General features: G+C 44.6%; 1 protein-coding gene across 1 annotated transcript in view; it reads left to right on the top strand.

The window, feature by feature from the left end:
- Nucleotides 1–3,401: 3,401 nt before the first annotated feature.
- The window catches only part of col22a1 (collagen, type XXII, alpha 1), an 83,048-nt gene continuing 70,343 nt past the window's right edge, over nt 3,402–16,106 (top strand). Inside the window, exons 1-3 of the mRNA XM_066669339.1 lie at nt 3,402–3,506; nt 4,843–5,409; nt 15,689–15,769. Of these exons, the coding sequence (XP_066525436.1) occupies nt 3,419–3,506; nt 4,843–5,409; nt 15,689–15,769 (736 nt within the window). The 5' untranslated portion in view covers nt 3,402–3,418. The remainder of the gene's footprint in view (nt 3,507–4,842; nt 5,410–15,688; nt 15,770–16,106) is intronic.

The following is a 16,106-nucleotide window of genomic DNA, read 5'->3' on the forward strand; positions in this document are numbered from 1 at the left end:
AGTCTGCCCCATGCCACCATCCTGCCCCAAGTGTCCTCCTTTTTAATTTAAAAAACAAAACAAATATATGGTCGTTCTGTATAAATATAACTCTAGACACAACCCTAAACCTAATCCTAGCCCTAACTCTTAACCATAAACCTGACTGTAAACCTGGTGTTCTGTGCTAAAAAATAACAGCTGTTTCTGTAGCTCTTCTTTAGGTTCATAACGTTTGTTGGAGTGTATTTAGTGAAACAGTGCCACCAGAGGAAGGGAGCTCACACAGTGATCATAAAATAACTATGAATCATAACATAGAGATGTTTGGAACATCTGGAGTTCTCTTTTTCATCGTATAGGTACTGGTTGTGTAGACCTTGTTGTTGTTGGAGCACTATATACGGGCCGAGTCTGTTACACAGTCACTGTTCTGGAGCACTTTTAGACCCAGGGAAAACAGGATTGGGTGTAGACCTGTACAAACATTGAGATTCAGTGCTTCTTACATGATCACAAAAAGAGAGATTTGTTTTTCCCGTTCACGTAATTCATTCTAGATCGTTTTCCGTGATTATTTTAAATGCTATTAATTTTAAATATGAAAAAAAAAAAATGTCACACTGGTCTCACAGAGACTAGGGAGAGTCTGGTACCTTTAGTCACTTAATGTGGCCAAGAACCGCCTACTGCTGCAGGAACAGTAATTTGACTGACAGGCAGAAGGACCAATCAAACGTCTGCTATGTTGGCATGGCGTTTAGAGGTAGGCAGAGAGCCAACCAGTAACAACACGGATCTGACATATTACACTGAGGACTGGAGAGTGGCCTTTCATATTTAACACATCGCTTGTAGTAAACACACACACTCCAGTAAACACATGCCCCCAGAGCAGTGGGCAGCCAGCCACAGCCCCCAGAGGGTGGCTGGGGTTAAGTCAATTTACCAAGAATGTGGATGTTGAGGGAGGAGAAAGCACCGTTCCTCCATTCCCCCATTTCTCTGGCCACTGCCATAAAGAACATCCCATCCATGTGAAGGGAAGTGATCATGCAGTGTACATCCAGCTCCACTGACCACACAGGAGCACTTTGTAGTTCTACAATTACAGACTGTAGTCCACCTGTTGCTCTGCATACTTGGTGGAGGATCATTCTCAGCTCTGGTTAGCGTTACTTCTTACCTCGGTTGTGCTGAGTTCTAGGAAAAGACAGAAGGTACTTGTAGTGACCGTGCACTTCAGAGGGTCACCAGGTTGTGAGCCACGGCTCCTGCTCCAAGGCTTTCAGAGACGACATGTTTGTGTGGAATAAGATCAAGAAAACATAGCGAATAACTAATGACTAACGGCGGGGTGTAGTCCATCAACACTCACAGTGAAAGTAAAAGTACAACGACACTAAAAGCATGTTTACCATTTGAAAATTCTATGTATTAAATATTTAAGTCCATGAACTGAGATTCAATTGAGGTACAACACATGCCCGCTAACAAAATCAAATTAAATAAATTAATAAATTAAATAAATATAAACCAGCTCCTATAATGTGATTAGGTTTTTCATCTCATATTTGCTCCACAATGTAAAAATAACCCTCAGACTTATTGGCAGCTACTTGTTGTTGATAAAATTGTCCGGTTGCTTCTTTAATCTGGAGATCCCTCACTCACGCTAGCACCTGGGCGCTAGCAAACCTCCCACTAGCCGTTGTTGTTTGTTGGATGAGGACGTGAAGGGCTTGCCACATCATCACTGCGCTGTGGTCCATAATTCAGTGTTTCCTGCTAAAGCTGTTTCCAGCAGCACTGTGCTCCCGAGGCCCGGTCTCCTTCGCTAAATCACAATGCTACTTCCAGAAAAACATCCATCACACACACACACACACTAACACACACTCACACACAGAGGGAGTGCAGTGAGTCAGAGACCTCCTCAGCTTCTGTCAACGGAGGAATGAGTTACTGCTCAAAACTTAGTTCTGTTACTTTATTCTATTTTGAGGCACTTTTGAAGGACTTTTATTTTATACAAATTAGACCCCCATTTTAAATCACCTCTGCTCATTTTAGAGACCATGGGGCCCTGCCTCAAGTGAAACAAACTGGTCAGTATGTAAACAAACCCAGCCTCTCTGTACAATACTCGGCTCCAGTCAAGCCCATTTGTCCAGGACTTTTATTTTGCATTATACTCTCTACAAGAAACAAACAAACAAACAAACAGAAGCACATGACGATTATGCTCATATAAGCTGGAGACACACTCCTGCTGTGGGTGGACAGGGGTGTGGTCTCATCCAGGGCTCCGTCATCAGATGAAACTCCATGATGATGCATTTCTTATCTGACACTAATGTTGACTTTTTATTCTAAAAATAAAACCAACAAGCATCACAGAATTAGTGAACAATGAGAAAGAATATCAGGATATGAAAATAGACACTGTTTTATTATAGATTCACTTAATTTTTATTTTAGGGGGCCCTTTACTGTGGGCATGACACCTCCATACACCTTTCATGAAAACAGAGAGTCTGTTGCTAGGTATTGTTAGACTGTTATATGTCGTTGCTTTGGTAGCCCAGATGATGTTATGTGATTTCATGGTTGTTACTAGGTGTTATCTAAAGTGGTTGCTAGGGTTTTGCAATGTGGTTGCTATGATATCCTAGGTTGTTGTTATATGATGTCATGATTGTTGCTAGGGGGTTGCTATGAAATCCATATCGGTAGCTAGGGTTTTGCTATGTAGTAGCTAAGACATCCATAGTTATGGATATGATGTCTTTAGGTGATTTCTTGGTTATTGCTAGGTATTTGTTTTGGTATCTATGGTGATTACTAGAGCACTGATAAATGATAACTATTTCAGGAAGAGCGTTACTAGGTGGTACCTATGGTATCCCAGGTGGTTACTAGCGTGTTAATTGGAGGTATCTATGGTAAACTGGTTGATTACTAGAGCATTACTAGGTGGTACCTATGGTAAACTGGGTGGTTACTAGTGTGTTAATATGTGGTATCAATGGTAAACTGAGTGATTACTAGAGCCCTGACAAGTGATATCTATTGTATCCCAGGAAGAGCATTACTAGGTGGTACCTATGGTAAACTGGGTGGTTACAAGTGTATAGATAAGTGATAGCTATGGTATCCCAGGTGGTTACTAGTGTGTTACTAGGTGGTATCTATGGTAAACTGGGTGGTAACTAGAGCATCGATACATAATAGCTATGGTATCCCGGGTGGTTACTAAAGTGTGACTTGGAGGTAATTATTGTAAACTGGGTGGGTTGCCATGGTATCCTAAGTTGTGGGGAAGGTGTTGCTTTTGCATACTAGCTCTAAATATCGCATTCATCTCCATTCTTGTGTCACAGGTTTGATGATCATATCGTCTTGACGTGAACAGAAGAGGATTAAAGCAGCAGCTGAGATGGAGAGGGTTGGGTTCAGGATCTCACTGGTCCTCACCATCCTGGTCCTGACATTGTACAGCAGTGGAGTTGATGGCCAGAGGGCAGGTAAGATCTCCAGGAGCATACTATCAGGCTAGAAGACTGTTCTAAATTCTAGTCCAGTCAGTTGCACAATGTTTGATGAGTTGCAGTCTAATCTTCACCAGTGAAATTGCAGTTTAGTCTGGAACTAGGCTAAATGCAGTCCTACATGACATGGCCAAAGGTTTGTGGACACTTGCTCGCCCAAGATAGGGAGACACACATTTTTCTGCATATACAGCTTCTATATTTGTGCTGTCCTGTCATAGTATCATGCCCTGTTATTTGGTACTTCTTTTTAGCAAAGGTAGATAGAAAACCCGAGATGACACTGCAGGTTCAGCATCTCTCTGGTCCTGACCTTGAATGGCAGTCAACAGTGTATACAAATCATGCTCTGCTGTTGACATACCATTAGGCAAGAGGACTATACACTGGTAAAGGTTCATTAAACCTGACACTTTAATGACAGGGGGCTATTACACGAGTGGGCCAGTCAATTACTGATTCAGTTTGCAACACACTTAATTCCACCAATTAGTTATGATTGATAATTACTGTTTTATCGGTGAAAGCAGATGTGTGTGTGTGTGTGTGTGTGGCTGGTTGTGTCTATGTCAATGCCAAAGACAAATTAGGTTAGTCACTCAGCAAATGTTTGAAAATGTTTGAAAACTCTAATAGAGGGCGAATTCTATAATGTCACATTTTCACCTTCCAAAGTGTCCCATTAGGTGCAGAACACATTAGTTTAGTTATGTTTTCAGTGTGTGAAGGCTTTATTGTCGGAGAAAAGGTGTATAATTGCCTCTGTTTAGATGGCAGTTTGTGTTTTAGTGCTCTCCAGCAAGCATGGCGAGCTGTCTAAGTTTGAAAAAGATTGGCCTTGATTAAAGACTCCAAAAACTCTGAGACTCAAGCCAGGCCTGTGGCAAGGGAGAAGTCCAGCCTGGAGGAACAGGGTGGCCTTGCCCTTAAGCGAGGGAATGCCAGGCACCCTGTGGAACTCACAAACTCAAGAGACAACCATCAAATTGCGATTGTGCATTTGGGATCTGCATAGTGTGAGGTATTCCCTTGCTTAAGGGCAAGGCCTCCGTGTTCCTCTAGACTGGAAGTGACCTCACCAGGGGAGTCTTATAGTCAGATGTAGTTTGTAATGTTGACCACTAAATTATAGAATTTTTGATTGTGTCCATGCACAAGCAGCTAGTTACAGCATTGTTTGCCCCATTAATCACCTTCACACCATTCCCACTAATTCTCAGAGGAAGCTCAGGGACCCTCATAAAACTTTGTCACACACCAGTATGTCTTAGTCCCAGTCCACTTGTGCTATAAACCCTGTCTTCTTTCCCAGGTTGCAAGAATGTCCACTATGACCTCGTGTTCATCCTGGACACGTCATCCAGCGTGGGCAAGGATAACTTTGAGAAGATCCGTCAGTGGGTGGCCAACCTGGTGGAGTCCTTCGACGTGGGTGAGGATAAGACTCGAGTGGCCGTGGTGCGCTATAGTGACCGTCCCACAACCGAGTTCAATCTGGCCAGGTACAAATCCCTGGAGGAGGTCAAGAAGGCGGCCAAGAACATCCGATACCTAGGGGGAAACACCAAGACAGGAGATGCCATCAGCTACACCAACAAGAACATCTTCACCGTGCCGGCAGGGGCTCGGCCGGCCGCCAGGGGCATCCAGAAGGTGGCAATCTTGCTGACGGACGGCAGGAGTCAGGATTACGTTCTGGAGCCATCCCTGGCTGCAGCCAAGGCTGGGATCAGGATGTTCGCCGTGGGCATCGGGGAGGCGCTGAGGGAGGAGCTGGACGAGATCGCCGCCGAACCCAAGAGTGCCCATGTCTTCCATGTGACCGATTTCAATGCCATTGACAGAATCAGAGGCCGGCTCAGGAGACGACTCTGTGAAAGTAAGTGCTTTTTTCATGGAGTCTACACACACTATATGCAGCAAACAGCCGTAACATTATAGCCACCTCCTCGTTTCTACTTGTAGTTCTACAACCATAGTCCATATGTTGCTAAGGACCCCCACAAGACCCCACAGAGCAGGTATGATGTGGGTGGTGGATCATTCTCACCTCTGCACTGACACTGACATGGTAGTGTGTTAGTGTGTGTTGTGCTGGTACAACTGGATCAGACACAGCAGTTGGTCCTGAAGTTTTAAAACCCTGTGTCCTCTCTCTGTCCACGGCTGGATGTTGTTTGGTTGGTGGACTATTCACAGTGCAGCACTGACAGTGGGGGTTTGAAATGCCATTGGAACTCTATCCGTTTTTCAGTATCTCGGTGCTTTGCTACAGAAGCAGAGACATTTTTGTGGTGTCATGCCTTGGTGGGGCTTTGAGGACGAGGTGTAGGGAGGAACAGAGGGATCTCAGAGCTACTGAGATCTCCTCCTCCTCTTCCTCTTCCTTCTCCACACACAAACACTGTGGTTTAAATGATATGTGGCATCATCTCAGATAGGCTTCACAAACAACAAGCCTGTATTAGAGCACTAAGAATATAGACTCTAAATCCAACAGCCCTCAGCCGAGCACTGAGGCATGCGGCCTGGAGCGAGAGACGGTTATTTCAGTAGCGTTGCATGTGTGTGTGTCTGTCTGTATGTCTGTATGTGTATGATAAGTAATTGCTGTCCTTACTGTCATATTTATGTAGATATATATTCTCTTTAGAATTATTACAGGTACCTCTTTATTAGAAGTGTGTATCTTTCGCTGTAAACTTAACCTTGCATTAGGTTTGACCACAGGAACTCTGTTGTCCAGATATAGGACGGACCCATATTAAATGACTCCTGAGAACAATTGTATGAGACCCTGTGTTTAAAACGAGGGGCTGTGGACCCCTAAAGAGCAGCCAGGAAGCCCTACAGGGGACTCACACTTTGTATTTTTTTTAAGTGCTATTGCCAGACTGAAAAATTGTTTCTCAAATTAAAATAAATCACCAGGAGGTCATAAGTTAGAGCCTCAGTGGCCCCTCAGCCAATCAGAGAGCAGATTATAAGTAAATGTATGTTGTCACAATGCTGTGACGGTTGGGGGGAGGAGTTGAGGCCAGAAGTACAAGGTACAAGGAGAATGGATGGAGGTAAGTGTTGGAGATTTTAATATAAGGCAGTAAACTATAACACAAAGACTATGGAGATAAGTAAAAAGGTTAGAGAGCTAAATACAAAGACTAGGGAGCTAATTACAAAGGCTAAACACTAAACAAGGCTAAACACTACGCACTAAACAATGCTAAACACTAAACAATGCTAAACACTGAACAAGGCTAAACACTGAACAAGGCTAAACACTAAACAATGCTAAACACTGAACAAGGCTAAATACTAAACACTGAACAAGGCTAAACACTAAACACTGAACAAGGCTAAACACTAAACAATGCTAAACATTAAACAAGGCTTAACACTAAACAATGCTAAACACTGAACAAGGCTAAACACTAAACAAGGCTTAACACTAAACAAGGCTTAACACTAAACAAGGCTAAACACTGAACAAGGCTAAACACTGAACAAGGCTAAACACTACACAGAACAAGGCTAAACATTTAACACTGAAGAAGGCTAAACACTAAACACTGAACAAGGCTAAACACTAAACAAGGCTTAACACTAAACAAGGCTTAACACTAAACAAGGCTAAACACTGAACAAGGCTAAACACTACACAGAACAAGGCTAAACACTAAACACTGAACAAGGCTAAACACTAAACACTGAACAAGGCTAAACACAAAGTAAGGCTAAGAAACAGAGACATGAAGCACAAACAGCAAACATTCATACATACAAATCAGAATATAAAACTAATGTGGATTTTTTTGTGTACAACATCATTTAAACAGAGCACTTTGAAAACTTCATGAAGAATGGACCAGTAGAAATACTCCAAAATCACTTGGAATAAAAACCCTTTTGTGTTGACTTTCACTGAAATTATGTTGACTTTCTTCCTTTTTCAATTTTGCAGACGCGTCATTTTTTTTAAAGACAGCGACAGTAGGGGTTAGTATTTGAGGTAGTCATTTTAGTGCTGGTAATTCATGTTCTCCTTCAAGTGTGTTGAGCTCTGAGGACATTGTGATCACAGCAGTACACTGGCAGTACGAAGGAGCAGAGTTTGAAAACCACTAAGAAATACTTCTAGCAGCTTCATAACTGAACCTTTTTGTCCCTTTAGCTCAAAGGCCTCCAAATGGGCCGTGCGTCCAGCTCGAATGGGCACTGTGCGCTGGCGTCTAAGAATACCTGCGGAAAGAAACCATGGCGTGTGCTTAGAGAGGGTTATTTTCGCTCTGAAAATTACAGTCCAGTGTTTCTAGTTGAGCTGGGCCTCAATGTGGCGCGTTTGCACCTTTTAATCTAAGACTTTTCCTTTCAAAAAGCGCACGTGGAAAAGAAGGGACGTATCTGTGGTGTAATTACTAACGGTTGAAGGTATAAATGCTGTCGATTTCAGAGCCCCACTATTATCCCTCAGTTTTCAGTCAGAGCTTAAATAGCCCCACAAGCTTAAAGGGAATGCCACTCGTGGATGTGCATCTCTGGACAGCTGTGGTGTATGAGGTTAGACATTAAACAAATACCAAATCTAATGTGCAGTGTAGTTCTTTCTATGTTTCTTTACTTGTTCCAAAAAAAGGACAATGTGATCACACAGAGGCCTGATGGGCTTGGGTTCAGAACGGTGGTCCGCCCATAGCCACAGCGCAGCGAGCCTCTAATCACCTCCAATGCACAGCGTGGCTGAACAGGCTAGTCCCAGTGTTTTAATGTTTTCTCCCCTCAATCTGCTTCTGATTACCCATCTGCTGAGACATTTCCTCACTCTGATCTCACTGCACTGTGCGTCCTCACTCCTTGGACAGACTCAGACTGGCTGACATTTGGCATTGGGCATGGTGACCATAGGCTCGTGTGAAGCTGCTTCTCTAGCTCAAAGTTGATCACTGGATTGGGAAGTATATGGTGTGTGTGTGTACAACTTGAGATAGGTGTTTATGAACCTTAGAGCATGTAGTGAATCATGTGTATCTGCTCCAGACTGGTAGCCCGCGACTCCTGACCCAGTTCACATGGCTACAGTGCCTTCGCTCCGATTGCAGTTTCGACCGTCTGTGATGTCGTCTGTAATCTCTGTCCCGAATCTGGACCTAAATGGATGGTGCGCTAAACTACGTGTGTCCCGGGCTGCGCAGCTACACCCTGCAGAGTTCGGGGTCACTCTGTAAATTACAGTGCGCTGGCCACAGGGACGACGGAAAAGCAGCCCACAGTCAGAGCTACGGTTCCCATGCCGCTCCATTTGAACACAATGACGCACTGCAGGTTTTTCACTGCTTTGTCATCTGTCCAGCCTCAGGGGAACGTAGGTACCACCAGAGAGACCCAGACGTCGCTTTAAAGAGCAGCTGCTGTGTAGAATTATGGCCCAGGCCAAGTCTTGCTCCTTCGGGGAGGTGTAACAGCAATCCTGGAAGGTGGAGTCATGGGTCACGGCAGAGGATTTCAGTCCTGTCTTCTGTCCTCATGTCTCTGCTCTGTTCGGGGTCCTGTCTTCTGTCCCCATGTCTCTGCTCTGTTCAGGTCGTCTTCTCTCTTATACCTTGTTCTTCACAGTTCTCATGATTAGTGAAGTCCACACCTCCTGCCTCCAACAAACGTGAAAGTGTGAGTGAGTGACTGAGTGAGTGAGAGAGTGAGTTACAAGCCAGTTCCATGGAGTGCCTTAAATCTAAATAAGAGATTTCCTGCTATAGATTGTCTCCCCATGTCAAGAATATATTAAACCTGAAGTCACCTCATCTCAAATAAAAAAATACCTAACACACACACACACACACACAATGCAATCCCACTGTCTCACCCCACAAAGAGAGAGCAGGAGTTGTTCATTCCCTAAATATTCTGACTTTATTATCTTTTTAAATATTCAGACTTTATTCCCTAATTATTCTGACTTTATTTTTTTCTAAATATTCAGAATTTATTCTTTAAATATTCTGACTTTATTTTTTAAATATTCTGACTTTATTCTTAAAATATTCAGACTTTATTTTTTAAATATTCTAAATTTATTCTTTAAATACTCAGACTTTATTTTTTTAATATTCTTAATTTATTCTTTAAATATTCAGACTTTATTTTTTAAATATTCAGACTTTATTCTCTAAATATTCAGACTTTATTCTCTAAATATTCAGACTTTATTTTTTTAAATATTCAGACTTTATTCTCTAAATATTCAGACTTTATTTTTTAAATATTCAGACTTTATTCTCTAAATATTCAGACTTTATTCTCTAAATATTCAGACTTTATTATTTATATTTCCTTGTCTTTATTCTCTAAATATTTTGACTTCATTCTTTAAATATTGAGGCAGTATTCTATAGATACTCTGACTTTATTTTTTTAAATGTTCAGACTTCATTCTTTATATATTTATATTTATTTCTGTCCTCGTCACTCTTCTATCACCGTAGCTGCATTTTCATGATAAAGTGATTTATTTCGGAATATTTTTGATGGCACTCCTGATGAAACCAGATGGCACCAGGGTGCAGCAGCATCCTGGTAGAGAAAGGCGGCTAAAGCATTTGTTGCTGTGCTGAGGTTGGGAGTTGATGTTGAATGAGTTCTGAAAGTTAATGCTGGAACCACTCCAGCTCATCCCAACAGTCTTGAATGGAGTGCCTCACTCCAGAGAACGCAGTTCCTCTGCTCCACAGCCCAGTGCTGGGGCTGTATACTCCTCCAGCTGACTGTTGGCTTTGAGAATGGTGGCTTCTCCAGAGCTCATACAAACTATGGGAGTGGAATGGAGCACTTGTGTCAGCACTGGGGGCATGTCAGAGTCACTGAAATATAAACAAACCTGTCCGCGAGAGGAAGCTCAGACTATAATCATTTATTAAGGTCAGTTACAGAGAGGAATTTAGCAGGAGCCCCCCAGACCACACCCCCATTAGAGAGAGAGAGAGAGAGAGAGAGAGAGAGAGAGAGAGAGAGAGAGAGAGAGAGGTTGAAGTGCCCCAGCTGCTGCGGCCTGGAGCTCAGGGTGAAGTTAAGGCCTTTTAAAGTCGACGGCGCTTTTTATAGCCACGATTAAAGAAAATTACAGGGTCTGATAGAACATGATTGTCAGGCACTCGATTGGGCTGCGGTTTGGGCGTCTGTCTGGATCGTGCCAAGAGCGTGTTTGTGTGTGTGTGTGTGTGAGAGAGAGAAAGGGATGGAGACACACACACAGAGAGAATGAAAGTGTAAAACACAAGACAGATAGAGATATGTGATAAAGGAAGGAAAGAAAACAAGAGATAAAGGAACAGAGGAAGAAAGAATGAAAGAGAGGGAGAGAGAGAAGGAGCATGAGAGTGAGTGAGACAGAGAAAAGGGGGATAGAGAGCACACGAGAAAGAAAGAAGGAGTTGGAGAGAAAGACGGGGAGAGTAAGAGAGAGAAAGGTAGACAGAGGAGGGGGAAGATGCGGTAACGGAGAGATTATTATCGTGTGATGATTTAATGAGGTAATGATAACACTGTGGGTTGTAAAACCACATCACAGCAGCGTCTCCAGAGAGAAGCCCACCCTGGTCTGGAGCGCTGCGCTGTGATTGGGCCTAGACTGAACTGAGAGTGCACACTGTGCCCCCTGGACCACGGCAGGTGACACTCAGATTAAAACCATCACCTTAAGAGGGGGGTTTTCCTCAGAGCAGCCATCACAGACTGGGTCTGAGGGTCTCTCCGTGTTCCAGGGACCCCCACTGGTCTTCACTACAGTATCATAGAGTACCTTTGATCAGTGGCTGACGAAAGAATCCAGTGAGAGCTGGCCGCTGCAACAAGGAAGGAACACACTCTACTGATCTGTCTGAACTGATGACAGAGCTGTGTTCAGTCCCAAACAACAACAACACGCCGATACACCATGAGCAAACACCGCCGCCATTGTTCTGGTTTCCAAAGACTGCTGTTCCTGTTAGAGATGGTGTTTTGAGACATCACCAGCTACATTTTGAGGTGCGTGGGGGTGGTCAGGGAGACAGCAAACAACCCCGCTCCTACACACTGATTAGAGTAAAAGGGAAAAGGAAGGATGCTAATAAAAGAAGCTAAGCTCCACACGTAGCTTCTTTTATTAGCATCCCTCCTTAGCATTAGCGAGACATCTTTCTCCAGAAATATCACAGATCCTCACTGCGGCTGCCAGAGTAAACCCACTACGCTGGTATCGTTTACCCCTGCTGTCACCACAGCTATCACGGAGTGTCCTTAGGGCTTTTGAACTCTGCATCTGTGGGCGTCCAGGACTCACCACTTGGGCGTTGGCATGCGGTCAGCTCTCTGGGCCTGAAGCTCTCTGGAGCCGTCTGCATTCAGAGCAACCTGCAGTCATAAATCACACCATCCAGTCCTCGAGGAGAGAGAGAGAATGATGGATACCACTCCTGCTTATCATCAGTCACCACACAGTACGACCCACATGTTTGATGACACCCACTTGTGGAGGGTTCCTTTGGGAATGATGGACCTTGATGGGGAGGTTGTCTCCCCTGGCAGAAGAGACAGCCTCTACTTTACTGATCAGGGAAGGTTGACAATAGAGGTTGGAACATTGCATAAGTGAGGGCTGGTACATTGGAGACCTAGTATGAGTTCAATGAACCCGGGAGCAGCTACACTTGAGCCTTAAGTCACTGGGGAAATTGCTTCTCTGCATTTAACCCTTCCATTGTAGTGAACACACAAACACACACACACTAGTGGTAGTGAAAACACACACCACCTCGGCGCCTGGGGGGCAGTTTGGGAGTTAGACACTTTGCTCAAAGGCACTTCAGCCGTGAATTTTCTCTTGCTGTTCTCGGGAACTGAACTGGCGACCCTCCGGCCTCAAGCTCACTGCTCTAACCTCAAGGCCACGGCTGCCCCCAATTATATTTATTTTTGTAGCATTTTTCGACTGAATGTATAATCACGACAGTAAATTTACAAAGCCAGTGCTTCTTTGTATTTTGAGAGGGAGGTAAGTGTGTAGTGTGATATGCAAGACAAAGCGACCCTGGAAAACCTCTTCTTTTTCACTTTATTATAACATCTCAGTGCAGTTTTGTGATTTTTAAATTTAAATCTCTTAATTTGCCAAATCAAATTTTCAGGTAGAGATTTAGCATCAAACAGAAGGTTTGATAGAGAGAATTAATGCTAGTGTTGCTCAGACATGGAAACAAAGGCTGTGTGTGTGAGTGTGTACGCGGGGCAAGCTCCTGAACTCAACAGGAGTGTGACACTGTGTTTACATCAATAAATGAAACCTAACGAGTTCAATTCCCACGTGCGTTAAAGGGTTCATTTCCAGAGCGCTGGTATAAAGCCTATCAGCATGTTCTAGTGTGTCCTCTGCAGTGATGGATCTCCATACAGTAGCTTTGGGATGATCCAGATCTAGTCCTCCGACATCAGCACCTGAACTCTAACATTTATGAGGCTGAATGCAACCAACTCCTCACAGCAGAAGAGGCTGTTACCGCAGCTGAGGAGGGACAGCATCCTCATTAACACCCGTGACTTCAGAAGACAAGTTGGACGAGCAGGTGTCTGCAGTCTGTGGCGGTGTGGGGTGGTTATAGAGGAAGACAGATAGCACCTATAACAGTAACTACAGCCATTAAAGGAGTCCCGCCTGCTGTAAACCTCCAGTAAAGTGTGGGTTTGTTGTTTCATAAATGCCAGGCAGTGCTGAGGCGCTCGTTTATGGGGAAGGGAAGGAGGGAAGATGCTAGAGCCTGGTACTTTGTGTTCTGCATTATGGTGATGAGAACACAAAGGTGTAATAGAGACGTTTACGATCATTAAAGCAGTGCTTCGTCCCAAACGGCAATGAATCAAAGGCCAGGGCACGCGTTAAGAGGCCCCCGCTTGTCCTGCTGAGAGAAAGACCGTTCAGTTTATGTCCTAATGAGCGTCATTACCTGGACACGAGCTGACTCTAGGTCAGCGCCCCCTCTCTGCAATGGGCGATAAAGTCAGGATGCTATTACACCCACGCAAATGATCGTATTCTCTTTTCAATCTGAAATGTCCGTTCCCTTCTCTTCTGTCGGACGATGAATCCGAAGACATACCACGCACTGGGGCACTTAAGGGTAAAGGCCTGTTGGTAAATAGGAGAGTTCCGACTAAAGTGTCTCATTAGAAGAAGCAGAGATTCACACCTTTTTATGCTGGCAGTAATTTCAAGAGTGCGCCTGGAACATAAGACGTCTATCGGCATCGCTCCTGCATCAGGGGTCCCACATTGACACCAACAGATTTCACCACATTAACACGTACAGAGGTTTGTAGACACCTGCTCATCCAGGGATCTCTTCTGCTTTTTTTGGAAAGGCGTCTATACTAGATACTGGAACAAGTCTGTGAGGATTTGATGGCATTCAGCCATTTCAGCCGTGTGGTAAGGGGCTGACATTGGATGGTTGATTAGTTCAGGGTCAATCAAAGACCTCTTCAACTCATCCCAAAGCTACTGGATGGAGCTCCGTCATTCCAAAGGACAAATCAAATCAGATTTACTGTCACATCACATAACACATGGACACTCCAAAGTAGTGTTACAAAGTTGCAAAATAGTTTTAAAAAAAGTGTGACCAGAAAAAGACTTGGTGGGTGCAGTAATTGGGTGTAATTAGTATTGGTGTGTTCTCCCTGTCTCTGCGTGGGTTTCCTCCAGGTGACTGTCTGTGAGGAGTGTGGTGTGTTCTCCCTGTCTCTGCGTGGGTTTCCTCCGGGTGACTGTCTGTGAGGAGTGTGGTGTGTTCTCCCTGTCTCTGCGTGGGTTTCCTCCGGGTGACTGTCTGTGAGGAGTGTGGTGTGTTCTCCCTGTGTCTGCGTGGGTTTCCTCCGGGTGACTGTCTGTGAGGTGTGTGGTGTGTTCTCCCTGTCTCTGCGTGGGTTTCCTCCGGGTGACTGTCTGTGAGGAGTGTGGTGTGTTCTCCCTGTGTCTGCGTGGGTTTCCTCCGGGTGACTGTCTGTGAGGTGTGTGGTGTGTTCTCCCTGTCTCTGCGTGGGTTTCCTCCGGGTGACTGTCTGTGAGGAGTGTGGTGTGTTCTCCCTGTGTCTGCGTGGGTTTCCTCCGGGTGACTGTCTGTGAGGAGTGTGGTGTGTTCTCCCTGTGTCTGCGTGGGTTTCCTCCGGGTGACTGTCTGTGAGGAGTGTGGTGTGTTCTCTCTGTGTCTGCGTGGGTTTCCTCCGGGTGACTGTCTGTGAGGAGTGTGGTGTGTTCTCCCTGTGTCTGCGTGGGTTTCCTCCGGGTGACTGCCTGTGAGGAGTGTGGTGTGTTCTCCCTGTGTCTGTGTGGGTTTCCTCCGAGTGCTCCGGTTTCCTCCCACAGTCCAAAAACACACGTTGGTAGGTGGATTGGTGACTCAAGAAGTGTCCGTAGGTGTGAATGTGTGTGTGTCTGTGTTGCCCTGTGAAGGACTGGCGCCCCCTCCAGGGTGTATTCCCACCTTGTGCCCAATGATTCCAGGTAGGCCCCGGACCCACCACGACCCTGAACTGGATAAGGGTTACAGATAATGAATGAATGGTATTGGTAGTAATCAGGATTTGGTGGATTGTGACGGACTGTGAACTGGTTTGCTGCTATCGGTTGCTATCCTCCTGGGTTTCCTCAGAAATATACCCAGGTTTGGGAGATGAACCAGATGGTGTGAGTGAGTGTGTGAGTGTTAAATTGTTGACAGGCATGAGTGAGTGACTGGGTGAGTGTTTGATGGACTGACTCCCTGTTCAGGGTTTATTCCTTGCAGGTTGGCTGCAGACCCACCACAACTCTGAACAGGATGAAGCAGTTACTGAAGATGAATGAGTGAATGACCCTATAGCAACATAATGAACATAATGAGTGAATGACCCTATAGAATACAGAAAAGAGACATGATCACAGGCCTGGGTTAAAATGCTTCCTTCCTAGACAGTGGTCTATGAAAACAACAGGGAGCAAGGTGACGCTTGGTAATTGAGACACAGTCCATTTTGAAAGAGAGTTCGTAATATAATCCTCTTTAATGCTAACACTGCAGCTACAACAATAATCACTGAGGGGCAATGGCTCTCTCTCACCACAGTGTCCTAACAGTTTACGTCTGCTCCTCCTGCAGATGTGCTGTGTCCGAATATGAAGGTGGACGCTGACCGCTTCAAGCCCAACGCTACGACCGCCGGTCAGAAGGAAGTTCCAGGTGAGTTCACTTTCACTCTCGCTCTGTGGTGGTTTCTTTACACAAATAAAGTGTCCTACACATGAGAGCAGGGGTTATTAGTCTATAATCTACTTCATTAATCAGGTAATGATGAACCTGGAGGAGCGCATCGTCGGTCTGGAGCCAGTTTTACCAGACGACGGCTTCTCTCTCGCTCCAGACATGTTCAGTATCATTTACTGCAGATGTTAGTGGATTATAATATCACAGTTTAGTACACTGGAGCGCTTTCTAAGATTGTCTATGAAGAACGGTGTATTATTTTAATGGTAATGTGACCAAGTGTTTAAATGCTGTTCATGAAATAGTATCTTTA

Source organism: Hoplias malabaricus, chromosome 4 (genome assembly GCF_029633855.1).
Source record: "Hoplias malabaricus isolate fHopMal1 chromosome 4, fHopMal1.hap1, whole genome shotgun sequence".
Classification (NCBI taxonomy): Eukaryota; Metazoa; Chordata; class Actinopteri; order Characiformes; family Erythrinidae; genus Hoplias; species Hoplias malabaricus.